This window comes from Halichondria panicea, chromosome 9 (genome assembly GCF_963675165.1).
Source record: "Halichondria panicea chromosome 9, odHalPani1.1, whole genome shotgun sequence".
Classification (NCBI taxonomy): Eukaryota; Metazoa; Porifera; class Demospongiae; order Suberitida; family Halichondriidae; genus Halichondria; species Halichondria panicea.
Window position 1 is genome coordinate 763,934 of NC_087385.1, and position 26,863 is coordinate 790,796.

The 26,863-nt window shown below is 44.4% G+C and overlaps 4 protein-coding genes and 1 long non-coding RNA gene across 13 annotated transcripts; 4 read left to right on the top strand and 1 right to left on the bottom strand.

The window, feature by feature from the left end:
* On the top strand, window positions 1–2,910 carry LOC135341221 (probable serine/threonine-protein kinase drkD). The gene is made up of 5 exons (XM_064537734.1): window positions 1–169; window positions 360–517; window positions 579–764; window positions 1,166–1,313; window positions 1,437–2,910. The coding sequence occupies exons 1-5, from the start codon at window positions 1–3 to the stop codon at window positions 2,738–2,740; spliced, it is 1,965 nt and encodes a 654-aa protein (XP_064393804.1). The 3' UTR covers window positions 2,741–2,910.
* LOC135340858 (dnaJ homolog subfamily A member 2-like) lies at window positions 2,911–26,796 on the bottom strand. Of its 9 annotated transcripts, none has more exons than XR_010396449.1 (6): window positions 18,938–19,078; window positions 18,355–18,777; window positions 15,839–15,868; window positions 15,294–15,453; window positions 14,118–14,234; window positions 3,087–3,198 (listed from the first exon to the last, which is right to left on the bottom strand). XR_010396449.1 is itself a non-coding variant. In XM_064537273.1 (6 exons), exons 2-6 carry the CDS (start codon window positions 26,293–26,295, stop codon window positions 13,681–13,683), a joined length of 660 nt encoding a protein of 219 aa, XP_064393343.1. In that variant the 5' UTR covers window positions 26,296–26,445; window positions 26,606–26,796; the 3' UTR covers window positions 13,560–13,680. The 9 variants fall into 9 exon arrangements, 1 of the variants encoding a protein (XP_064393343.1); XM_064537273.1 differs by lacking the exons at window positions 3,087–3,198; window positions 14,118–14,234; window positions 15,294–15,453; ... (1 more) ...; window positions 18,355–18,777; window positions 18,938–19,078 and adding exons at window positions 13,560–13,872; window positions 23,061–23,177; window positions 24,081–24,239; ... (1 more) ...; window positions 26,186–26,445; window positions 26,606–26,796; XR_010396448.1 differs by lacking the exon at window positions 3,087–3,198 and adding an exon at window positions 13,563–13,872.
* Window positions 6,782–7,519, top strand: LOC135340875 (uncharacterized). The gene is made up of 2 exons (XR_010396479.1): window positions 6,782–7,142; window positions 7,258–7,519. It is a non-coding gene; the product is annotated as an uncharacterized LOC135340875 (long non-coding RNA).
* LOC135340841 (probable serine/threonine-protein kinase drkD) lies at window positions 11,118–13,535 on the top strand. The gene is made up of 3 exons (XM_064537251.1): window positions 11,118–11,285; window positions 11,688–11,835; window positions 11,959–13,535. The coding sequence occupies exons 1-3, from the start codon at window positions 11,142–11,144 to the stop codon at window positions 13,260–13,262; spliced, it is 1,596 nt and encodes a 531-aa protein (XP_064393321.1). The 5' UTR covers window positions 11,118–11,141; the 3' UTR covers window positions 13,263–13,535.
* On the top strand, window positions 19,026–22,455 carry LOC135341208 (uncharacterized). The gene is made up of 6 exons (XM_064537720.1): window positions 19,026–19,119; window positions 19,308–19,773; window positions 19,962–20,119; window positions 20,181–20,366; window positions 20,773–20,914; window positions 21,039–22,455. Exons 2-6 carry the CDS (start codon window positions 19,311–19,313, stop codon window positions 22,313–22,315), a joined length of 2,226 nt encoding a protein of 741 aa, XP_064393790.1. The 5' UTR covers window positions 19,026–19,119; window positions 19,308–19,310; the 3' UTR covers window positions 22,316–22,455.
* Window positions 26,797–26,863: the final 67 nt, after the last annotated feature.

A 26,863-nucleotide genomic window follows, 5' to 3' on the forward strand; every position in this document is an offset into this window, starting at 1 on the left:
ATGAAAAAAGCTTTCTGTGGACTTGTCCGTGTGAATGAGAGAACTCTGTGCTGCTTTGGAGGACTCGGTATTGAGGGCCCCACACAACCAGGATCAACATTCACCACGGCTAGACTGGGTGATGGAAGTGGATGGACAAACGAGTTTCATTTCTTTGACACACAAAATGGTAAATTTGTTTTCAACGTGCACATTCGCTGTATGTTTTCATAGCATACACTTATAGGGTATCTAGCTACTGGTGGGCGGAGTCCCACCCTCACTCACATAGGAAACCATGTTCACTTTCATATCAATCAATGTTATAAGGATGATGTAACATTGTACCATTCTCTAAATTGCCCCACCCCCACTTCCAGGTATCTGGTCGTCCCCTGAGCTCAGAGGAGAGAGACTTCCTCCCTGTAGGAGCTTCACCTTCACCATGGTGGACCAGCACAGGGCAGTCCTCTTTGGAGGGTACCAATCTGGCCATGGTAGGCTCAATGATGTCTACCTGTTTGACTTCAGGACCATGGTGAGTTGGAATTAGTACTGCCACATTGAAATGCACAATACTGTGTGTTCACTGTGTGTAGGAGGTCACTGAGGTGAAGCCAGTACAGGGAGAGCCATGGCCAGTGAGGAGGGCAGGCTATGCTGCCTGTTGTCTCAACTATGGCCAGGACCACCCTCAACTACTGGTGTACGGAGGAGTGGATAATGACGTCAAGACTCTGGGGGACTTGTGGACACTTAATGTTGACACTGTCCAGTGGACAGAGGTAAGTCTTGTCTTATTATGAACTGTTAGTGTACGTGTAATAAATGGACGTAATAAAGAGATACGAGACGTTCATTTACAAGAGTAAATAACTTTGAAGTCTAGGAGGATGTTAAATACTTGTGCTATGTACACACACCTTTACTGTATTATATCACGTTGTCAAGGTTACAAGCGTGTAATAAAAGTCATACAGTCCCTTCCGTACACGGTCGCGTAGCCTCGAGGCATAATTTGGTAAAGGGTCACTGTAATATAAAACACATAGCCTTGAGATTCCTCGTGTTGTAATGTTATATTTATTTCATACAGTACATGGATTATCTGATGATCTGTTCAGAATACACAGTACTACTGTACACTCAACATTTATTTATCAGAGCATTATTTTTGTGCCTCCAGGTGACACCTCCTGAGTCAATGACACCACGTTACTACCACTCCATCACTGCCACCAGTCTGGGACCAGGACTTACTGAGGTCCTCGTGTTTGGAGGCCAGCGGAAGTGGATGGGAGATGCCATTGCTGAGACCACCATACTGAGATTTGGTGAGCAGCTACTAGTACATGTAGCCATGGCAACTATTGTCTGATAGACAAGTACACACAATACACGTGTCAATGACTCTGAATGCATATACTGTTACATTTGTTCCTTAATCCCCCCTACAGAGTTGACTGGACCCTCAGCATCTGTTGCTGGACCCTCGGCTGGGAAGTGGGCTCTCGTGGATGTGGCCCACAACGACACTAGAGGCTCCGCCCAGCGACTGAGTGAGAAGAGAATCAGACAAGCAACTGCTCGTGCCTCATCAGTCAGTGAGACCAGCGACCACTCCTCTCAAGACCGGGTGAGGGCTTTGGAACAACAGTTACGAGCAGCAGAGCAGAGAGAGCACAACACTCAACGTCACCACCAACTACAGTTGCAAGAGAAAGATCGAGAAATAACTGCACAAGCTAGAGAATTAACGGAGGCCAACCGTCGTCATGGAGATGCGGAAGAAAGAGCACAGCTGGCAGAGCAAAGAGAGCAAGCTACACAATTACTTTTACAAGTGAAAGATCGAGAATTGGCTGAGGCCAACAGAAGAGAAGCTGACCTGTCTGCTCGAATCACAGCTCTAGAGAGGGAGTTGGAAGGCAAGACGAAAGAGTTGGCTGCACACAACACAGAGGTGTGGAGGATTCCGGCCAACAGAGTGATCATTGGCAGGAGGATTGGCAAAGGAGGGTGGGGGGAGGTGCTGGAGGGAACAGTGAGCGTGGCTGTCAAGCGACTACACGAAGAAATTGCTCTTCCAATCTACATCGAGAAAATGGAGAGAGAAATGAAGCTATTGGCTGAAGTGCGACACCCAAACCTTGTGCAATTCATTGGTGCTATTTTTGATGAGCCAAACCAAGCCAATCGATCCCCTCCTCTCATCATCACCGAGCTTCTGGACATGAATCTCCGACAAGCGTACGAGAGGAATCAACTGTACCCAGGAAACCGCCTCTCGATCTTCATGGACATTGCCCTAGCTCTGAACTACCTGCACCAGCGCTACGATCCCATCATCCACCGTGATGTGAGTGCTCCAAACGTCCTCCTCCAGCGAATGCCCAACCACCAGTGGAAGGGGAAGGTCTCTGACCTCGGGTCAGCCAACTTCCTGCAGCATGCTCATACAATGGGAGAGGGGGCCATAATCTACTCCCCTCCTGAAGTCATCCCTCAAGCCGCAGATCCGTTTAATCCACCTCCAAGACAGTCTGTCAAGATCGATGTGTACAGCTACGGCATTGTCCTTTGTGAGGTGACTGCTAGTCGATTCCCAAGTGCTGATCATTATCGAGACATGATTCTCCAAGTACAGAGAGAGCAACCTGTTATGTGTGAGCTGATTGTCCACTGCACTAAGAGAGAGCCCAGCCATCGACCCAGCATGGCACAGGTGATGGTGGAACTGAACAAAATAGCACCCTTTTAACTATGAACAATGTGAACACTTATAATTATCTAGTATCGTCTTTTTTAATTATAAATTGATTTTTATTTTTAGCTTTGGCTTTTGTAGTGCGTGTTTGCACTCTCCTATTATGATGATTACTATTGACTTTATCTCAGTCTCATGCTAATCAATATTACCGTTCACAATAATTATGATGAGTGGTATGGGCAAACGTTATTCACATAATTAGAACAATAGCAGTTACCACAAAACCAGTCCATAAATACAATCAAAGTGGTGAATATATAGAGTTCCTAAGAGTGTCACTGTTGAGAGCAGCCCACCCTCTGTGCCCCACCCACTCCTTCATCCTCCTCATCTTCATCGTATATGGCTTCACCCCTTGTGCCCCGCCCACTCCCCTCGTCCCCTCACTCTCTATCATATTCACTTCCTCTGCCTCTGGGTCCAGTGCTGGTGGGGAGACACTCCAACACCTGTGTGTGTGTGTGGGGGGTGGGTGTAGTGTGTGGGTGTGTGTGTGTGTGTGGGGGGGGGGTAGAGTACATTGCTATACAGTGAAGGCCTGTGTATTGGATCAGTATACAAACTACTTCACAAAGACACCTTAATTATAGAAGACAAGGTAGTACAGCATAAAGATAGTGCATGTATACAGTGGAGGCCTGTGTATTGAGAGGCTGCCTATACTGCACACACATATCACATGATTATAGCCACTGCATACCTTTAGTTGACTCTCCTCCAGGAAACCAGAGTCAGGGAATTGGATGGTGAACTGAACATAGAGGTTTTCCCCGACATGAGGCCTCCTAAACACTGGCATCCCCTCACCCTCCAGACCCTGGAAACACACACACACACACACACACACACACACACACACACACACACACCCACACACACACACACACACACACACACACACACACACACACACACACACACACACACACACACACACACACACACACACACACAGTACTGTACATGTACACGCACGCACGCACGCACACACACACACACACACACACACACACAGTACTGTACATGTACACACACATTGTACCACTTGATTAGTGGTGGGTACTTATTTTTACTCAATAGTATTCTTAGGTATATACAACACAGCACTACCACTGTTCGTATCACAAGACTATATGTATCGTTGGATAAATGCTATATTTGGTCAAATGACGTTATGTCTTCCGTTAGCTAAGCATTTCGTGGACCTAATTTTCGTGTAGAATTGCTAACCCACCAAAAACAGCGAAAACTGCTAACCCAAATATTAACACTTTGGGCTATATACGGTATATATAATATTAACAGTGGAATATCAAGAGTTGTTAAAGCTGCCAGATCAAAAGTTCTAAGGTACCTAACCCTAACACATGTCCCCTCAGCTTGTAAGGCTGGGACACACTATAATAGCTTGTATGTACACTCCTCTCAAAGGCAGCCCTATACACAATCCTCCTCCTACCAGCCACCTACTCACCTGGTGACAGCACTGCTCCTGGTGACCTGGACACACGCACGCTCCTCTCGTCCAGGGGGTACAGAGTGCAAGTGAAGCCACACAAGGCCTCTCTTAAACTGATGCTCTTCTCCACAAACAGGTCACAGTTGACTCTCCTGTAGTCGGTGTGATCCAGCTGCTGCAAGATGTGAAGATAAAAGTATTTGCCAATTTGACCACACCATGGATAATAGCCCATGGTCCAAGGCCGAAAAATGACAAATTATTGCCCCATCTAAATTTTGGATTGATCATTTAAAAGGCCTCTTTCTAAGCTTTCAGAAAATCATACAATTTTTGACATTGAATTAACGGTAGGAAAGTTATGGCTGTTAAAAGATGTTCAACTACAACCCCCCTCACGTTTATGATTGCTAGTAATGCTGAGATTAGGTGATGATAACATTACAGGGTACACAGGTCTTACAATGTGTGGATAGAGCTGCCATTCTACAGTGCTTGCAGTCTAGAGAGTAGATTACCACACATTTGTGAGTAGTTGTACTTACCTTGTCACTATGGTCGTCACCAGCAGTGTTCTGAAGAGACAAGACATAAAGTGTTTAGTTCACACGAGTTCAGAGGTTAAATAATAATGTAACACGTAGGAAACATATTATACGCACACGCATGATTAGCCTCGCGCAGAGTTGTATTTAAGTACAATTTAGGAGAAAGAAGGAGAGTAGACTGGACTTGCATGCGATAGGTATGATTTGGATATAATTATTCCTTGGTGTGCATGTGTTTATGTGTGTGTGCATGTGACTGTCTCTCTGTACTGTGTAGACTGCTACAGCTGCTCAAGGATCAATAAAGTGTGAGTATAAGAGTTTCTATAGGCTTCTAGTTTTCTTGGATTTTAATTTGAAAAAATGAAGAATGCCATTGCATGCAGCCTTTACAGAAGAGTAAACTACGTACCACAACTTGTCCACCGAGTGTTGCTACTCTATATACTTAGTAGCCCTCTACACTATAACGCTAGCTATTGGTAGCTGCAAGGCTCTGCTGATGCAGCCATCAATTTTAAACTTGGACTTTTGGCATCGATCGTTTAAACAACAATCATGGTCGATCATAACCCACTCTTTGAGTTTCCCTGTGATATGGATTCTGCATGCAGCAAAATTAATATTCATCATTGTATAATGTGTGTATATAACAGCTTTATGTTATGTAGCTTAATTTGACACCCACCGAGGTGCTTTCATTATGAAATAGCTACTTATACATTCTTGGCTAGAATCAGTCTCTCAAGAACTCTGCTTTCAAGAGTAAGTTAGTAGTGTCGTTGTTGGCTTTGTTCAAGTGAGACTCTTATACAGCTATAGCTACAGCCTAGCCTAAGCTAGCTAGCTCTTCGATTTCCACAGAAGCTCTTCCAGCTAGCTATATAGTATATATAGTACGTAGCTTTTATTCTCCGCATAATTATGGCAATAGTAGATCAGTTTGGAGGTAGTAAAGATTAACCGAATGTAGCCACACCCAATTATGCATTCCTGAAGCGTGACATTCCTGAGCGTGACATACATACATACATACAAAGGTTTTCTGAGATAAGGCGCTCGGCAATTATAGGCTAACATCACGTGACTAGTACCATCTTTGGTTTAATCATGGTATTTGTAAAATACGTCAAAATTGTACCAACTGAAAGAGCATCAGGATACCACAAAGTCACGGAAATTGGGTCACCAAAAATAAAAATAATTATGGACGTTTAAAAAGTTCAGATTTGGCATTTAGGACCAAATTAACGACCATGAATTATAGCCCATATTAATTATTCCAGTGGAAAGTGTCTCTAAGTGATTGTGGCTGGCATAGACTCACTAACAGCAGTGCTCTAATTATTCCCATACCTCTTGTTTGTGGTTGATTTCCACGAGACGTTTTCCTTTGCATTTCTTGCACTTGTCCTTGTCTCTTATGTAATCACCAGACCCCCCACAGTCTGTGCACACGCTCTGTATCTGCTGCATCATGCCGGGGCCGAGTGGACGGTGGGTCACCTTGATACCAGACCCCCCACAGTCTGTGCACATGTCATGCATGGCTGGATTCTAGTAATCGCATTGTCGATTGTCGTCAACTGTTGAATGTTATTTAGTTCTCAGGAGCTCAAGGAGGATAGTGTCATCTCCATGGATACTGGAGAGTGGTGGTGACGGAAGATGCTCCCACTCAACAAACACATCTCCTCTACACAATGATAAATACACACACTGTCATGAGCAATCTTTACACATTGTACGACATGCTCTGCAACTAGACTAGACCTAGACCTATAATATTGCCCATTGACAGGCCTATGGGTATAAGCTGTATGTGCAATATTCCTAGTATTCCTAGTTACACTCACCTACTCCTGCAGCGCTAGACAACCTTCAGATCTCTACACCTCCTCCAGCCATTTTGGGAGTGGGCTCCTCATAACCTTTGCAATAGTGGGGGCGTGGCTGGTATGCAAGATCAACAGAACTCCAACAACAATAGCAGCAGGGGCGTACACAGGGTGGTGCTTAGGGTGCTCCAGCACCCCCATCCAGACTCTGGTGCTCCAGCACCCTATCAAGACCAGAGAAGCTCAAGTAGATAGTTCAACTATTACTGGCTAGCTAGAAGGAAGATACACTTAACTGCAGCTATCTACAGCTTAATAGTGATAGTTACAATAACTTTATACCAGTTAGATCTAGCTAGCTAACTAGCTGGCCTAAAAAACTTACTTTTCTTCAATCGTTACTGGGATATCCATGGGAACTAGTGAAGAGTGGGGAGGGGCTCAATAACAAATTAGACTAGGCAGCAGGAAGTGGTTTGCTGTATCGAACACTTGAGCTTGCCCAACAACATGCAGCACAACAAGGTTCTTGGATCCAGGTACATGAGGTACATGAATGTATAGTATAATTATATAATTAAGCCTACATGTGTGTACAATAAAATTAATAATAATCAATGTTTGCAATGTAAACTACAAAAGTCTCTTTTCCTCAACATCAAGGTACGTACTGGTGGTCATACTTTGTACGCTGCCTGTCACCTCCTGGTAAGCTGATCAATCTTTTAGTGGCCTGAAAAGAAAGACTGTCGTCAGATCAAGAAAGGAACAAACGTTTATCATCACTTGCACTTCTACATTTACACAGAGACTAGACATGATTGCATTGACATTGTTGACATACCTTCAGAAGAGTTGGCTAGAGTTTGCCATCCCAGGAGAATTAAGCTTCTGGTTAAGGTTATAAACATTCTTGATTTGCTGATGGCACTTGCACTGAGTACTGTGCACCATCTAGAAAACAGTGGGCGTGGCAGTAAAAAAGGGCGTGACCACCAGAAGTGGGCATGGCTTAAATTTTGTGGCGCGCAATGAGCACCCGGTGTCACAGGACACGGCCTCCCCCAGGACAGTAGCTCCGGGGGGGGTTCCGTCCTTAGGATATTTCCTCCCCCCGGAGTTTCTGTCCTAGGACAAAAGCTCCTACCCCAGGACCAGAGCTCCCCCATTCTGCGGTGGAAGTGAAAGTCAGTCCACAGGTAATCTGAGAAGACTAGTCTAGGCTACGAAGTAAACAGCCATAGACTAGATGCAATAGATGCTGTATCTATTATGTTATAGATCTCAATACTCAATAAATACAACAATGCAAGAGAAAGAAGTACAATAAATATAACCAAAAGTGCACAAATCATAAAGTGATACAACCAGAACAAAACCAATTACCTACTGGTTCATTGCGAATTTTGGCACAGCGATAGTGATACTACTCACTAAATTTGTCACACATGACCATATCCTCAAAAGAGTCCGGTCTCTTGCACATGCAGTATATTGTAATGGCAATGGTTTGTGGTGTTGGTCTTTTGGGCATCGCTTTCTTTGTGCGAGGGAACCGTGAGAGTTTGCCCTTCTCAAAGCACTTAATGAGATGTGCTCTCATTTTGGCCTCATCAAACACTAGAGAATCCACATTATCGTTCATAGCAGCGTGATTGCAGCAGCAATGCTAAATAGTCTGCAGTTGTTAGCACCCTCTTGCTGCTGGAGAGCCACCACAGAGCCCATTGCATTGAATTAATGGGCTATACACTTGTGCTATCTGGAGCTCAGTACTTGGGGAAAGCGTTATATGGACCTTTCCAGGTGCAGTCCACTTTCCCTCCCATTCGATAAGAATTGGCCATATTCTTTAGCATGACACTGCTGCCAACTGGATAACTCTACGACAAAAATGGCAAAAATTAAGCTAAAGTTTGCTATATAAAATAATACCTTCAAAGAGTTATGCTTGTTGTCATACTGCTGCTTCTGTTTTTGCTGTGCAGCAGCAATGTTCTCCTTGGCATTGAGGTGACAGCGATCACGAATTTCAATCAACCTTCGGAGAATTCCATCCATGTCTTCTCCGTCTTCTTCATTTTCAGTCTCCTCTCCACTCAATTGGTCAGCATCTCCTCTATCTTCTATAGCGTCGGCACCATCTCGTTGATTCATATCAAAAGTAACAGCTTTCCGCGGGTGACGATTGAACATTAAGAAAAAGGGTGTGTACTTTGATGACGCCTACAATCAAAAAATAAAAGCATGCATGATATAATAATTAAAATTTTACCTGTTTTGATATGCGATAGGCATAAAGAGCAGCAGAGAGATGCTGATCCCAGTCATCAGTACTAGAATCGATTACCTTCTTGAGAGTGTTCACTAGAGTCTGGTTGAAGCGTTCATCAAGGCCATTTGTTTGTGGGTGGTAAGCACTTGATACGCAGTGCTGTATGTCAGTCAACTGAAAAAGTCGGGTGTTGATTTCGTTGACAAACTCTCTTTCTTGGTCTGATTGAATCACTTTTGGCCACCCATGCCTGCAAAATGTGTCAAACAGAAATTTTGCTACACCTTCTGCTGATTTTGATGGGAGTGGGGCAGCCTCAGGCCACTTAGAAATAGTCTGAGAGCGTGATAATGTACTTGTTTCCAGAGCTTGTTTCAGGTAGAGGTCCTACTAAGTCAATACCAACTCTGTACCAGACCTTTGTCACAGGGATGGGATGTAGTTCTGCTCTGGGCTTCTGCAGTTGGTGATTCGTTCGTTGGCATTTGTCGCAGTGCTTGCAGAGCTGTATGACGTCAGCATGTAGGCCTTTCCAGTAGAAATCCTGAGCAACCTACATGCATGAAACAGATATAATTATACTTTATAAGATATGATGATAAATATACCTTTCCATAGGTCTTGTCTCTCCCAAAATGCATTCCATCCAGTCCATCGTGGCACATGTTTAGTATCCTGCTTTTCTCCTCTTGCTTCACCACAACTCTTCTCATTCTATGCATGCCAGTGCTGTCCTTCTCAGGCAGGTATAAGCATTGTTGCTGCAGAGCATATCTTTGAACTTTGTCTCTTATACTTCTCTTGTCATTAGTGGAAAGCCCGTCTCTGTATTTCTTCTGGCCAGCATTGCTGGCAGCAGTCTTGTACAGCAGTATGTCCTCATACTCTTGTTGAGTAGCCATTCTGATTGCTAACAGTCTATACATTTCTCATGCACTCGCACGTACGCTTATACCATAGCCTTGACAGGTTTTGACAGGGTACATGTACCCGGATGATATATCCTGGGGGCGGGGATTCTGTCCTAGGACGAAACCACCGGGGGGGAGGCACTGTCGCCCGGAGGTTCTATCCTATGACACCGGTACTCCCATTCGCTAAATCCTAGGATCGCCCCTGAGCGCGCAGCTAGCTCTCTGATATCTCTGAGGGAGTGTTCTACTGTCCATGACTTGTAAGTTGAAATGCTGTGTCTCATTGCTGCTATAGATATACAGAGTTCATGTTAGTCATTTGATGGTTGTTGATCTGTGGTTAGGTCCTATAGCTAGCTAGCATGCATAATCTCAGTCCAGGCTCAACCAATGATAAACACTGTCTCATGATCACTCCTGTGCAGGTAATGGATGCTCCAGTTGAACCATCACCTCGTTGGGGTCAATTCTCTGCAGTTGACGGACGCCATTACATGTGGAGGGGGCTTGGTCCAGGACGAGGGTCTAACATCATTGCTGTGTGTGATCCAAGCACTGAGCTCTGGAGCCTCTTGCCCACCACTGGACCTTTACCCCCTGGAGAGTTGGGTGGTTGCTCTGTTTGTGTAGGTCGTTGCCTGTACACCTTTGGTGGTCGTGATGGGTCTTCTTCTTACTTCAATGACATGAGCAAGCTTGATCTGGACACTCTCCAGTGGACCAACGTTCAAACCTCTGGTAGTCAGCCTATGAAAAAGGCTTACTGTGGACTTGTCCGTGTGAATGAGAGAACTCTGTGCTGCTTTGGAGGAGTCGTCGGTATTGAGGACACCACACAACCAGGATCAACATTCACCAAGACTGGACTGTCTGATGGAAGTGGATGGACAAACGAATTCCATTTCTTTGACACACAAAATGGTAAATTTTGTCAATGTGCACATTCGCTGTATGTTTTCATTGCATACACTTATAGGGTATCTAGCTACTGGTGGGCGGAGTCCCACCCTCACTCACATAGGAAACCATGTTCACTTTCAATGTTATAAGGATGATGTAACATTGTACCATTCTCTAAATTGCCCCACCCCCACTTGCAGGTGTCTGGTCGTCCCCTGAGCTCAGAGGAGAGAGACCTCCTCCCTGTAGTGCCTTCACCTTCACCATGGTGGACCAACACAGGGCAGTCTTCTTTGGAGGGAAACAATCTGGTGGTAGAGTCAATGAAGTCTACATATTTGACTTCAGGACCATGGTGAGTTGGAATTAGTACTGCCACATTGATATGCACAATACTGTGTGTTCACTGTGTGTAGGAGGTCACTAAGGTGAAGCCAGTACAGGGAGAGCCACGGCCAATGAGGAGGTCACTACATGCTGCCTGTTGTCTCAACTATGGCCAGGACCACCCTCAACTACTGGTGTACGGAGGACTGGATAATGGCAACAAGGCACTGGAGGACATGTGGATACTGGATGTAGACACTGTCCAGTGGGCAGAGGTGAGTCTTGTCTTATTATGAACTGTTAGTGTACGTGTAATAAATGGACGTAATAAAGAGATACGAGACGTTCATTTACAAGAGTAAATAACTTTGAAGTCTAGGAGGATGTTAAATACTTGTGCTATGTACACACACCTTTACTATATTATATCACGTTGTTAAGGTTACAAGCGTGTAATAAAAGTCATACAGTCCCTTCCATATACGATCGCGTAGCCTCGAGGCATAATTTGGTAAAGGGTCACTGTAATATAAAACACATAGCCTTGAGATTCCTCGTGTTGTAATGTTATACTTATTTCATACAGTACATGGATTATCTGATGATCTGTTCAGAATACACAGTACTACTGTACACTCAACATTTATTTATCAGAGCATTATTTTTTGTGCCTCCAGGTGACACCTCCTGAGTCAATGACACCACGTTACTACCACTCCATCACTGCCACCAGTCTGGGACCAGGACTCACTGAGGTCCTCGTGTTTGGAGGCAAGCGGAAGATGGGGGAAGATGTCATTGCTGAGACCACCGTACTGAGATTTGGTGAGCAGCTACTAGTACATGTAGCCATGGCAACTATTGTCTGATAGACAAGTACACACAATACATGTGTCAATGACTCTGAATGTATATACTGTTACATTTGTTCCTTAATCCCCCCTACAGAGTTGACTGGACCCTCAGCGTCTGTTGCTGGACCCTCGGCTGGGAAGTGGGCTCTCGTGGATATGGCCCACAACGACACTAGAGGCTCCGCCCAGCGACTGAGAGAGAAAATGATCAGACAAGCAACTGCTCGTGCCTCATCAGTCAGTGAGACCAGCGACCACTCCTCTCAAGACCGGGTGAGGGCTCTGGAACAACAGTTACGAGCAGCAGAGCAGAGAGAGCACGACACTCAACGTTACCACCAACTACAGTTGCAAGAGAAAAATCGAGAAATAACTGCACAAGCTATAGAATTAACGGAGGCCAACCGTCGTCATGGAGATGCGGAGGAAAGAGCACAGCTGGCAGAGCAAAGAGAGCAAGCTACACAATTACTTTTACAAGTGAAAGATCGAGAATTGGCTGAGGCCAACAGAAGAGAAGCTGACCTGTCTGCTCGAATCACAGCTCTAGAGTGGGAGTTAGAAGGCAAGACGAAAGAGTTGGCAGCACACAACACAGAGGTGTGGAGGATTCCGGCCAACAGAGTGATCATTGGCAGGAGGATTGGCAAAGGAGGGTGGGGGGAGGTGCTGGAGGGAACAGTGAGCGTGGCCGTCAAGCGACTACACGAAGAAATTGCTCTCCCAATCTACATCGAGAAAATGGAGAGAGAAATGAAGCTATTGGCTGAAGTGCGACACCCAAACCTTGTGCAATTCATTGGTGCTATTTTTGATGAGCCAAACCAAGCCCATCGATCTCCTCCTCTCATCATCACCGAGCTTCTGGACATGAATCTCCGACAAGCGTACGAGAGGAATCAACTGGACCCAGGAAATCGTCTCTCGATCTTCATGGACATTGCCCTAGCTCTAAACTACCTGCACCAGCGCTACGATCCCATCATCCACCGTGATGTGAGTGCTCCCAACGTCCTCCTTCAGCGAATGCCCAACCACCAGTGGAAGGGGAAGGTCTCTGACCTGGGCTCAGCCAACTTCCTGCAGCATGCTCATACGATGGGAGAGGGGGCCATAATCTACTCCCCTCCTGAAGTCATCCCTCAAGCCTTTGATCCTCTCACTCCACCTCTGAGACAGTCTGTCAATATCGATGTGTACAGCTACGGTATTGTCCTCTGTGAGGTGACCGCTAGTCGATTCCCAAGTGCTGAACATTATCGAGACATGATTCTCCAAGTACAGAGGCAGCGTCCTGCAGTGTACGAGCTGATACTCCACTGCACTAAAAGAGAGCCCAGCCATCGACCCAGCATGGCACAGGTGATGGTGGAACTGAACAAAATAGCGCCCTTTTAACTATGAACAATGTATATATGGTGAACACTTATCTATAGTATATAGCTTCCTTTTTAGTTTAGGTTGTAGTTGATAATTAATACCCATTGTGGGACTCTGTGTTATACACACACTAATTGTTTGAACAATGTGAACACTTATAATTATCCAGTAGCTAGCTTCTTGAATTAATATTGATTTTTAATAACTTCGTGAATTTTATTGATAGCTTTGGCTTTTGTAGTGTGTGTTTGCACTCTCCTATTATGATGATTACTATTGACTTTATCTCAGTCTCATGCTAATCAATATTACCATTCACAATAATTATGATGAGTGGTATGGGCAAACGTTATTCACATAATTAGAACAATAGCAGTAACCACAAAACCAGTCCATAAATACAATCAAAGCGATGAATATAGAGTTCCTAAGAGTGTCACTGTTGAGAGCAGCCCACCCTCTGTGCCCCGCCCACTCCTTCATCCTCCTCATCTTCATCGTATATGGCTCCACCCCTTTGTGCCCCGCCCACTCCCCTCGTCCCCTCACTCTCTATCATATCCACTTCCTCTGCCTCTGGGTCCAGTGCTGGTGGGTCAGGTCCTGTGGGCAGGAGACACTCCAACACCTGTGTGTGTGTGTAGGTGTGTGTGTGTGTGTGTGTGTGTGGGGGGGGGGGGGGGGGGGTAGAGTACATTGCTATACAGTGGGGGCCTGTGTATTGGATCAGTATACCAACTACTTCACAAAGACACCTTAATTATAGAAGACAAGGTGGTACAGCATAAAGATATTGCATGTATACAGTGGAGGTCTGTGTATTGAGAGGCTGCCTACACTGCACACACATATCACATGATTATAGCCACTGACCTTTAGTTGACTCTCCTCCAGGAAACCAGAGTCAGGGAATTGGATGGTGAACTGAACATAGAGGTTTCCCTTGACATGAGGCTTCCTGAACACTGGCATCCCCTCACCCTCCAGACCCTGGACACACACACACAAACACACACACACACACACACACACACACACACACACACACACACACACACACACACACACACACACACACACACACACACAGAGTACTGTACATGTACACACACACACACACACACACAGAGTACTGTACATGTACACACACACACACACACACACACACACACACACACATTGTAAACTCAATTGATACTACTTTCAGTATGTTGTAATTAGATTGGCAGAGTTTTCGTAGGTTTTTAGCAACTGTACATGTACCTACGTATAATACTGCGCACACAACACAACCACTGTTAGTATTGCACATGACCACAAGACTATAAATACATACACATGAAGTGAAAATAGAAATAACAAGATCAAAAGTCCTATACCTAACCCTAATTATGACCCGTTCCAAATTTGGGAATTAAGCATCTGAAAGAGCTAGCTTCTTCTCTAAAATGATATCATCAAAGTTCATATTTGAGTGATAAAACTACCGTATAGCGGGTATATTTCGAGGGTATACACTTTCGCGGATTGACCGTTTAAAAGGTTTTCGGGAATTCAGAATAGCAGTGTTTCTGCAGCGTGTATGCGTGCGATATTAAACTCATGGGTATAAATGTTCGCGGTAGATGCTTGATCAGCGAAAACCATGAAGATTTATACCCTCGAAATATCCGCTATACGGTATTTGCCAATTTGGCCACACCACCTCTACAGTCTATTGAAGAACAAGAAGGATGTCACTATATATAAGACAGCCATGCCAGTACACCTTAATGAACCTTTCTCCTTCACACTGGTACTCTTAGCTATCACTTTCAATTCATGCAGTTGCTTTGGTTCTCATGGATAATAACAACAAGGGTGTATACGCCCTTGATAATAAATAGCCTAAGTCTTGTTAAAGCTGCCAGATCAACAGTCCTAAGGTACCTAACCCTAACACATGTCCCCTCAGCTTGTAAGGCTGGGACACACTATAATAGCTTGTATGTACACTCCTCTCAAAGGCAGCCCTATACACAATCCTCCTCCTACCAGCCACCTACTCACCTGGTGACAGCACTGCTCCTGGTGACCTGGACACACCCACGCTCCTCCCGTCCAGGGGGTACAGAGTACAAGTGAAGCCACACAAGGCCTCCCTTAAACTGATGCTCTTCTCCACAAACAGGTCACAATCGACTCTCCTGTAGTCGGTGTGATCCAGCTGCTGCAAGATGTGAAGATAAAAGTATTTGCCAATTTGACCACACCATGGATAATATAGCCCATAGTCCAAGGCCAAAAAATGACATTATGGCCCAATCCAAATGCTGGATTAATCGTTTAAAAGACCTCTTTCTAAGCTTTCAGAAAATCATACAATTTTTGACATTAGATTAACGGTAGGAAAGTTAGGTCTGTTAAAAGATGTTCAACTACAACCCCCCTCACGTTTAATTGAATATGATCGCAACAGTTTAGTAATGCTGAGATTAGGTGATGATAACATTACAGGGTACACAGGTCTTACAATGTGTGGATAGAGCTGCCATTCTACAGTGCTTGCAGTCTAGAGAGTAGATTACCACACATTTGTGAGTAGTTGTACTTACCTTGTCACTATGGTCGTCACCAGCAGTGTTCTGAAGAGACAAGACATAAAGTGTTTAGTTCACACGAGTTCAGAGGTTAAATAATAACGTAACAGGTAGGAAACATATTATACGCACACGCATGATTAGCCTCGCGCAGAGTTGTATTTAAGTACAATTTAGGAGAAAGAAGGAGAGTAGACTGGACTTGCATGCGATAGGTATGATTTGGATATTATTATTCCTTGGTGTGCATGTGTTTATGTGTGTATGCATGTGACTGTCTCTCTGTACTGTGTAGACTGCTACAGCTGCTCAAGGATCAGTTAATGAAGTGTAAGTATAAGAGTTTCTATAGGCTTCTAGTTTTCTTGGATTTTAATTTGAAAAATGATGCTTCGTTCTCGAGTTACGTATGCCCACTTGGAATGCCATTGCAGCCTTTACAGAAGAGTAGACTACGTACCACAACTTGTCCACCGAGTGTTGCTACTCTATATACTTAGTAGCCCTCTACACTATAACGCTAGCTATTGGTAGCTGCAAGGCTCTGCTGATGCAGTCATCAATTTTAAACTTGGACTTTTGGCATCGATCGTTTTAACAACAATCATGGTATCATAACCCACTCTTTGAGTTTCCCTGTGATATGGATTCTGCATGCAGCAAAATTAATATTCATCATTGTATAATGTGTGTATAAAACAGCTTTATGTTATGTAGCTTAATTTGACACCCACCGAGGTGCTTTCATTATGAAATAGCAAAATTACTTATACATTTTTGGCTAGAATCAGTCTCTCAAGAACTCTGCTTTCAAGAGTAAGTTAGTAGTGTCGTTGTTGGCTTTGTTCAAGTGAGACTCTTATATAGCTATATAGCTACAGCCTAGCCTAAGCTAGCTAGCTCTTCGATTTCCACAGAAGCTCTTCCAGCTAGCTACCGTATATCTTCTAATTTATCGGACACTTCTAATTACCCGGACACTCTTTTGGGCAATTTTCGTTGTTCTAATACAACGGACACTCCAGTACTTTAATATTACATTTGTTCTAAATATCCGGACAATACCTTGAAAAGTTGAGTTACCATTCATAGACGGCAAGTAAGACTTGGAGTGCTGCAGTTAGATAGCTTTGAGTAGCTAGTTTTAGATAGTTAGTGCAACTATTCAGTCGTACCTTGTTCTATTAAACTTAGCTAGCTCGCATGCAGCTGCTTGCTTGTTCTAATTATTCCGGACACTTCGCATGCTCTATAAAAATCTGTTCCAATTATACCCGGACAATTTCCAGAATAATTATTTTTTGCTGTCCGATAAATTAGAAGATATACGGTATATAGTATATATAGTACGTAGCTTTTATTCTCCGCATAATTATGCCAATAGTAGATCAGTTTGGAGGTAGTAAAGATTAACCGAATGTAGCCACACCCAATTATGCATTCCTGAAGCGTGACATTCCTGAGCGTGACATACATACATACATACAAAGGTTTTCTGAGATAAGGCGCTCGGCAATTATAGGCTAACATCACGTGACTAGTACCATCTTTGGTTTAATCATGGTATTGGTCGAAAATGGGTCAAATATAGTTGAACGTGCCAACTGAAAGAGCATCTTTTAAGCTTTCAGGATACCGCTAGTTGGGCGAAGTCAAACCAACGCTGATCTCTGGGTTGAGTATCATTCCACTGGTACTTGAGACAGAGTATGAATATTGTTTAATCTTAAGTGGCTGACAACCGCGGCTCAGGGGTGCGATATAAAGAAATCAATTAAGTATCTGGGATGCTATTGTCCAGCTAGCTAGCTGAGCTAGAGTTGTTTTGGAATTCAAGACAGACCTCAGAACTCTTAGAGAAAGTATAGAAGAATACTGTAGCCTGTAATACAAGATTTAGTACAGGCAGAAATAATCACAATAGTTAGACATCTAGCTCAAGGAGAGATACAACCAGCTATAAGACTACCCCGAGGCTTCTGGAGAAGCTTTTCCAAGACCAAAGAAGGCACACATAACAGAGGATTGGTCCAAACTAATCTTATTGGTAGCACAACAAAACTTAAAACAAAGACAATTAAGTACTAATTAATACAAAGATGCTACTGTTCAAGCTTCATTCATAATTTATAGATGCTAAGATAGTTATTTTCTAGTAGCCTAGATATCCAGCAGGAGCTGTTTCTGCATTTTATGGAGAAATACAGTGACCCAGCTCGCCTTGTCAGCTAAGTTGAGCTGTAAGGTTTCCCACTTGAACGTAGCAATCTGCAAATTTCTTGTAGTGGAACAAAATTACTGTACTGATACCCAACCATGAGCGCAGCGTTAGATGGACTCCGGCCAACTAGGATACCACAAAGTTACTGAAATTGGGTCACCGGAACTAAATAATTATGGTTGTTTAGATTTACCCCTTGGACCAAATTTAATTGACTATAGCCCATATTAATTATTCCAGTGGAAAGTGTCTCTAAGTGATTGTGGCTGGCATAGACTCACTAACAGCAGTGCTCTAATTATTCTCATACCTCTTGTTTGTGGTTGATTTCCACGAGACGCTTTCCTTTGCATTTCTTGCACTTGTCCTTGTCTCTTATGTAATCATCAGACCCCCCACAGTCTGTGCACACGCTCTGTATCTGCTGCATCATGCCGGGGCCGAGTGGGCGGTGGGTCACCTTGATACCAGACCCCCCACAGTCTGTGCACACGCTCTGTATCTGCTGCATCATGCCGGGGCTGAGTGGGCGGTGGGTCACCTTGATACCAGACCCCCCACAGTCTGTGCACATGTCATGCATGGCTGGATTCTAACGTAATTGCATCGTCGATTGTCGTCAACTGTTGAATGTTGTTTAGTTCTCAGGAGCTCAAAGAGGATAGTGTCATCTCCATGGATACTGGAGAGTGGTGGTGACGGAGGATGCTCCCACTCAACAAACACATCTCCTCTACACAATGATAAATACACACACTGTCATGAGCAATCTTTACACATTGTACGATATGCTCTGCAACTAGACTAGACCTAGACCTATAATATTCCCCATTGACAGGCCTATGGGTATAAGCTGTATGTGCAATATTCCTAGTATTCCTAGTTACACTCACCTACTCCTGCAGCGCTAGACAACCTTCAGATCTCTACACCTCCTCCAGCCATTTTGGGATCCCGAGAGTGGGCATAACCTTTGCAATAGTGGGGGCGTGGCTGGTATGCAAGATCAACAGAACTCCAACAACAATAGCAGCTCTCTGATATCTCTGAGGGAGTGTTCTACTGTCCATGACTTGTAAGTTGAAATGCTGTGTCTCATTGCTGCTATAGATATACAGAGTTCATGTCAGTCATGTGATGGTTGTTGATCTGGTTAGGTCCTATAGCTAGCATGCATAATCTCAGTCCAGGCTCAACCAATGATTGTGTGTGTGTGTGTGTGTGTGATGGCATAAACACTGTCTCATGATCACTCCTGTGCAGGTAATGGATGGTCCAGTTGAACCATCACCTCGTTGGGGTCAATTCTCTGCAGTTGACGGACGCCATTACATGTGGAGGGGGACTGGTCCAGGACTAAGGGGGTCTAACATCATTGCTGTGTATGATCCAAGCACTGAGCTGTGGAGCCTCTTGCCCACCACTGGACCTCTACCCCCTGGAGAGTTGGGTGGTTACTCTGTTTGTGTAGGTCGTTGCCTGTACACTATTGGTGGTGGTGATGGGTCTTCTTACTTCAATGACATGAGCAAGCTTAATCTGGACACTCTCCAGTGGACCAACATTCAAACCTCTGGTAGTCAACCTATGAAAAAGGCTTACTGTGGACTTGTCCGTGTGAATGAGAGAACTCTGTGCTGCTTTGGAGGAGGAGGTATTGAGGGCACCACACAACCAGGATCAACATTCACCAAGACTAGACTTTGTTTTTTCTTTGACACACAAAATGGTAACTTTTGTCAATGTGCACATTCGCTGTATGTTTTCATTGCATACACTTATAGGGTATCTAGCTACTGGTGGGCGGAGTCCCACCCTCACTCACATAGGAAACCATGTTCACTTTCATATCAATCAATGTTATAAGGATGATGTAACATTGTACCATTCTCTAAATTGCCCCACCCCCACTTCCAGGTGTCTGGTCGTCCCCTGAGCTCAGAGGAGAGAGACCTCCTCCCTGTAGTAACTTCACCTTCACCATGGTGGACCAGAACAGGGCAGTCCTCTTTGGAGGGTACCAATCTGGCCGTGGTGGGGTCAATGAAGTCTACCTATTAGATTTCAGGACCATGGTGAGTTGGAATTAGTACTGCCACATTGAAATGCACAATACTGTGTGTTCACTGTGTGTAGGAGGTCACTAAGGTGAAGCCAGTACAGGGAGAGCCATGGCCAGTGGGTAGGGCAGGCCATGCTGCCTGTTGTCTCAACTATGGACAGGACCACCCTCAACTACTGGTGTACGGAGGACTGGGTAATGGCAGCAAGGCACTGGGGGACATGTGGACACTTAATGTTGACGCTGTCAAGTGGACAGAGGTGAGTCTTGTCTTATTATGAACTGTTAGTGTACGTGTAATAAATGGACGTAATAAAGAGATACGAGACGTTCATTTACAAGAGTAAATAACTTTGAAGTCTAGGAGGATGTTAAATACTTGTGCTATGTACACACACCTTTACTGTATTATATCACGTTGTCAAGGTTACAAGCGTGTAATAAAAGTCATACAGTCCCTTCCGTACACGGTCGCGTAGCCTCGAGGCATAATTTGGTAAAGGGTCACTGTAATATAAAACACATAGCCTTGAGATTCCTCGTGTTGTAATGTTATATTTATTTCATACAGTACATGGATTATCTGATGATCTGTTCAGAATACACAGTACTACTGTACACTCAACATTTATTTATCAGAGCATTATTTTTATTTTATGCCTCCAGGTGACACCTCCTGAGTCAATGACACCACGTTTCCTCCACTCCATCACTGCCACCAGTCTGGGACCAGGACTCACTGAGGTCCTCGTGTTTGGAGGCCTGTCGGAAGGAGATCCCATTGCTGAGACCACCATACTGAGATTTGGTGAGCAGCTACTAGTACATGTAGCCATGGCAACTATTTTTTGATAGACAAGTACACACAATACATGTGTCAATGACTCTGAATGCATTATACTGTTACATTTGTTCCTTAATCCCCCCTACAGAGTTGACTGGACCCTCAGCGTCTGTTGCTGGACCCTCGGCTGGGAAGTGGGCTCTCGTGGATGTGGCCCACAACGACACTAGAGGCTCCGCCCAGCGACTGAGTGAGAAGAGGATCAGACAAGCAACTGCTCGTGCCTCATCAGTCAGTGAGACCAGCGACCACTCCTCTCAAGACCAGGTGAGGGCTCTGGAACAACAGTTACAAGCAGCAGAGCAGAGAGAGCACGACACTCAACGTCACCACCAACTACAGTTGCAAGAGAAGGATCGTGAATTCGCTACACAAGCTAGAGAATTGATCGAGGCCAACCGTCGTCATGGAGATACGGAGGAAAGAGCACAGCTGGCAGAGCAAAGAGAGCAAGCTACACAATTACTTTTACAAGTGAAAGATCGAGATTTGGCTGAGGCCAACAGAAGAGAAGCTGACCTGTCTGCTCGAATCACAGCTCTAGAGAGGGAGTTAGAAGGCAAGACGAAAGAGTTGGCAGCACACAACACAGAGGTGTGGAGGATTCCGGCCAACAGAGTGATCACGATGAGAACGATTGGCACTGGAGGATGGGGGGAGGTGCTGGAGGGAACAGTGAGCGTGGCCGTTAAGCGACTCTTTGCTGCCATTGTCAACCCACGCAATCTGGAGAGACTCCAGAGAGAAATGATGCTCTTGGCTGAAGTACGACACCCCAACCTGGTGCAGTTCATTGGGGCAGTGTTTGACCAATCCCCTCCTCTCATCATCACCGAGCTTCTGGACATGAATCTTCGACAAGCGTATGAAGAGAATGAACTGGACCCAGGAAACCGCCTCTCGATCTTCATGGACATTGCCCTAGCTCTGAACTACCTGCACCAGCGCTACGATCCCATCATCCACCGTGATGTGAGTGCTCCCAACGTCCTCCTCCAGCGAATGCCCAACCACCAGTGGAAGGGGAAGGTCTCTGACCTGGGCTCAGCCAACTTCCTGCAGCATGCTCATACGATGGGAGAGGGGGCCATAATCTACTCCCCTCCTGAAGTCATCCCTCAACCGCTTGTACGACCTCCTCCACAAACTGTCAAGATTGACGTGTACAGCTACGGCATTGTGTTGGCTGAAGTGACTGCCAGTCGATTTCCGAGTCAAGACAATTTCCCTGAGATGTTTGAGAGAATCAAGAGAGAGCGTCCTGCAGTGTACGAGCTGATACTCGGCTGTATTGAGAGAGAGCCCAGCCATCGACCCAGCATGGCACAGGTGATGGTGGAACTGAACAAAATAGCACCCTTTTAACTATGAACAATGTGAACACTTATAATTATCTAGTATCGTCTTATTATTGATTTTTAATTACTTTATGAATTTTATTTTTAGCTTTGGCTTTTGTAGTGTGTATTTGCACTCTCCTATTATGATGATTACTATTGACTTTATCTCAGTCTCATGCTAATCGTTCACAATAATTATGATGAGTGGTATGGGCAAACGTTATTCACACGTACATAATTAGAACAATAGTAGTAACCACAAAACCAGTCCATTAATAGAATCAAAGCGGTGAATATAGAGTTCCTAAGAGTGTGGCTGTTGAGAGCAGCCCACCCTCTGTGCCCCACCCACTCCTTCATCCACCTCATCTTTATTGTATATGGCTCCACCCCCTTGTACCCCGCCCACTCCACTCGTCCCCTCACTCTCTATCATATCCACTTCCTCTGCCTCTGGGTCCAGTGCTGGTGGGTCAGGTCCTGTAGGCAGGAGACACTCCAACACCTGTGTGTGTGTGTGTGTGTGTGTGTGTGTGTGTGTGTGTGTGTGTGTGTGTGTGTGTGTGTGGGGGGGGGGGGTAGAGTACATTGCTATATACAGTGGGGGCCTGTGTATTGGATCAGTATACCAACTACTTCACAAAGACACCTTAATTATAGAAGACAAGGTGGTACAGCATAAAGATATTGCATGTATACAGTGGAGGCCTGTGTATTGAGAGGCTGCATACACTGCACACACATATCACATGATTATAGCCACTGCATACCTTTAGTTGACTCTCCTCCAGGAAACCAGAGTCAGGGAATTGGATGGTGAACTGAACATAGAGGTTGCCCTTGACATGAGGCCTCCTGAACACTGGCATCCCCTCACCCTCCAGACCCTGGACACACACACACACACACAGTACTGCATGTACATGTACACACACATTGTAAACTCAATTGATACTACTTTCAGTATGTTGTAATTAGATTGGCAGAGTTTTCGTAGCTTTTTAGCAACTGTACATGTACCTACGTACAACACTGCCCACACAACACAACCACTGTTAGTATTGCACATGACCACAAGACTATAAATACATACACATGAAGTGAAAATAGAAATAACAAGATCAAAAGTCCTATACCTAACCCTAATTATGACCCGTTCCAAATTCGGGAATTAAGCATCTGAAAGAGCTTCTTCTCTAAAATGATATCATCAAAGTTCATATTTGAGTGATAAAACTACCGTATAGCGGGTATATTTCGAGGGTATACACTTTCGCGGATTGACCGTTTAAAAGGTTTTCGGGAATTCAGAATAGCAGTCTTTCTATGCGTGCGATATTAAATTCGTGGGAATAAATGTTCGCGGTAGATGCTTGATCAGCGAAAACCACGAACATTTATACCCTTGAAATCTCCGCTATACGGTATTTGCCAATTTGGCCACACCACCTCAACAGTCTATTGAAGAACAAGAAGGATGTCACTATATATAAGACAGCCATGCCAGTACACCTCAATGAACCTCCCTCCTTCACACTGGTACTCTTAGCTATCACTTTCAATTCAGCTGCTTTGGTTCTCATGGATAATAACAAGGGTGTATATATATGCCCTTGATAATAAATAGCCTAAGTCTTGTTAAAGCTGCCAGATCAACAGTCCTAAGGTACCTAACCCTAACACATGTCCCCTCAGCTTGTAAGGCTGGGACACACTATAATAGCTTGTATGTACACTCCTCTCAAAGGCAGCCCTATACACAATCCTCCTCCTACCAGCCACCTACTCACCTGGTGACAGCACTGCTCCTGGTGACCTGGACACACGCACGCTCCTCCCGCCCAGGGGTACAGAGTGCAAGTGAAGCCACACAAGGCCTCCCTTAAACTGATGCTCTTCTCCACAAACAGGTCACAGTCGACTCTCCTGTAGTCGATGTGATCCAGCTGCTGCAAGATGTGAAGATAAAAGTATTTGCCAATTTGACCCCACCATGGATTATAGCCCATATTCCAAGGCCAAAAATGACAAATTATTGCCCCATCTAAATTTTGGATTGATCATTTAAAAGGCCTCTTTCTAAGCTTTAGAAAATCATACAATTTTTGATATTGGATCAACGGTAGGAAAGTAATGGCTGTTAACAGATGTTCAACTACAACCCCCCTCACGTTTAATTGAATAATAATTTTATGATCGCAACAATTTAGTAATGCTGAGATTAGATTAGGTGATGATAACATTACAGGGTACACAGGTCTTACAATATGTGGATAGAGCTGCCATTCTACAGTGCTTGCAGTCTAGAGAGTAGATTACCACACATTTGTGAGTAGTTGTACTTACCTTGTCACTATGGTCGTCACCAGCAGTGTTTTGAAGAGACAAGACATAAAGTGTTTAGTTCACACGAGTTCAGAGGTTAAATAATAATGTAACACGTAGGAAACATATTATAATGAAAGCACCGCAGGTGCTGATGCCTCGGTGGAGGTGCCAAAGCTACATAACATAAAACTACTAATAGCTAGCTTTTATTATACATTGTACACACATTGATTATGATGAATTTTGCTGCATGCAATCAACCGAATAGTGGGTAATGATCGACCATGATTGTTGTTAAAAACGATCGATGCCAAAAGTTCAAGTCTAAAATTAATGGCTGCAAGTCAGCAGAGCCTTGCAGCTCTCTGCTCACTCTTGCAGCTACCAATAGCTAGCGTTCTAGTGCAGAGCTAACTACTAAGTAGAGTAGTAACACTCGGTGAACAAGTTTTGCTACGGACTCTTCTGAAAAGGCTGCAATAGCATTCCAAGTAAGCAAAACTAGGCATAACTCGAGAACGAAGCATTATTTTGCAAATCCACAAATTGAAAACATGACTAGAAGCCTATAGAAACTCTTACTTGCACTTCATTGATCCTTGAGCAGCTGTAGCAGTCTACACAGATAGACACAAACACACTACCGTATCCCTCGCTTGCGCATGCGCACCAAGGCATAGTAAATGCTATACAAGAAGGAATAGCCGTTACTACTATGAAGTTGTGGGAGGTCAAGGCCCGTGGTGTGTCTAAAAGTATACTACAGCAGTTTGAAGGACTATACTGCAAACATTTATGAACTGTTATTATTTAAGGTACAGCTTATATCCATGCATAGCATGAAGCCATTCTATATAGCACTTAGATACATAATAACCAAGTCAAGTTTCCGCTTCACAGCAGGGAAAGAGAAAAGTTGACATGGAGTAAGCTAAACTCAACAAAAATTAAAAACGGAGTAAAAGACAACGAACTTAGTCAGTGGTGTAAACTTTCTTCTCTAGAGTACCTCCCAGCCCCTGAGTGATCGCTAGTGGATAGGAGAGCTAGAAACAGTTGAAATACAACCGGAGTACGGTAAAACTAAGCGAGCGCAAAATCATAACGCAGAGTGTTTCACCGGTTTACACAGAAGGGCCTGCATGGTCGTTTCCAATCCCTCCTACTGTTCAATCTATGGTTGAACGTACCAACTGAAATAGCATCTTTTAAGCTTTCAGGATACCACAAAGTCACTGAAAGTAGGTAACCAGAAATAAATTAATTGGGCCTTTCAAAAATTGGCACTTGGGACCACATTTCATGACCGACCATGAATTATAGCCCATATTAATTATTCCACTGGAAAGTGTCTCTAAGTGATTGTGGCTGGCATAGACTCACTAACAGCAGTGCTCTAATTATTCTCATACCTCTTGTTTGTGGTTGATTTCCACGAGACGCTTTCCTTTGCATTTCTTGCACTTGTCCTTGTCTCTTATGTGATCACCAGACCTCTGTGCACACGCTCTGTATCTGCTGCATCATGCCGGGGCCGAGTGGGCGGTGGGTCACCTTGATACCAGACCCCCCACAGTCTGTGCACACGCTCTGTATCTGCTGCATCATGCCGGGGGCGAGTGGGAGGTGGGTCACCTTGATACCAGACCCCCCACAGTCTGTGCACATGTCATGCATGGCTGGATTCTAACGTAATTGCATCGTTGATTGTCGTCAACTGTTGAATGTTGTTTAGTTCTCAGGAGCTTAAAGAGGATAGTGTCATCTCCATGGATACTGGAGAGTGGTGGTGACGGAGGATGCTCCCACTCAACAAACACATCTCCTCTACACAATGATAAATACACACACTGTCATGAGCAATCTTTACACATTGTACGACATGCTCTGCAACTAGACTAGACCTAGACCTATAATATTGCCCATTGACAGGCCTATGGGTATAAGCTGTATGTGCAATATTCCTAGTATTCCTAGTTACACTCACCTACTCATGCAGCGCTAGACAACCTTCAGATCTCTACACCTCCTCCAGCCATTTTGTGAGTGGGCTCCTCATAACCTTTGCAATAGTGGGGGCGTGGCTGGTATGCAAGATCAACAGAACTCCAACAACAATAGCAGCTCTCTGATATCTCTGAGGGAGTGTTCTACTGTCCATGACTTGTAAGTTGAAATACTGTGTCTCATTGCTGTTATAGATATACAGAGTTCATGTCAGTCATGTGATGGTTGTTGATCTGGT

Coding starts and splice junctions, on each gene's coding strand:
- LOC135341208 (XM_064537720.1), top strand. CDS start 19,311: ATGGATGGTCCAGTTGAACCATCACCTCGTTGGGGTCAATTCTCTGCA. Junction 19,774..19,961: donor TTTCTTTGACACACAAAATG/GTAACTTTTGTC, acceptor CCCCACTTCCAG/GTGTCTGGTCGTCCCCTGAG. Junction 20,367..20,772: donor ACGCTGTCAAGTGGACAGAG/GTGAGTCTTGTC, acceptor TTATGCCTCCAG/GTGACACCTCCTGAGTCAAT.
- LOC135340858 (XM_064537273.1), bottom strand. CDS start 26,295: ATGCATGACATGTGCACAGACTGTGGGGGGTCTGGTATCAAGGTGACC. Junction 24,240..26,030: donor AAATCAACCACAAACAAGAG/GTATGAGAATAA, acceptor CACATCTTGCAG/CAGCTGGATCACATCGACTA. Junction 13,873..23,060: donor TGGAGGAGAGTCAACTAAAG/GTATGCAGTGGC, acceptor ACACACACACAG/GTGTTGGAGTGTCTCCTGCC.
- LOC135340841 (XM_064537251.1), top strand. CDS start 11,142: ATGAGGAGGTCACTACATGCTGCCTGTTGTCTCAACTATGGCCAGGAC. Junction 11,286..11,687: donor ACACTGTCCAGTGGGCAGAG/GTGAGTCTTGTC, acceptor TTGTGCCTCCAG/GTGACACCTCCTGAGTCAAT. Junction 11,836..11,958: donor GACCACCGTACTGAGATTTG/GTGAGCAGCTAC, acceptor TCCCCCCTACAG/AGTTGACTGGACCCTCAGCG.
- LOC135341221 (XM_064537734.1), top strand. CDS start 1: ATGAAAAAAGCTTTCTGTGGACTTGTCCGTGTGAATGAGAGAACTCTG. Junction 170..359: donor TTTCTTTGACACACAAAATG/GTAAATTTGTTT, acceptor CCCCACTTCCAG/GTATCTGGTCGTCCCCTGAG. Junction 518..578: donor TGTTTGACTTCAGGACCATG/GTGAGTTGGAAT, acceptor CACTGTGTGTAG/GAGGTCACTGAGGTGAAGCC.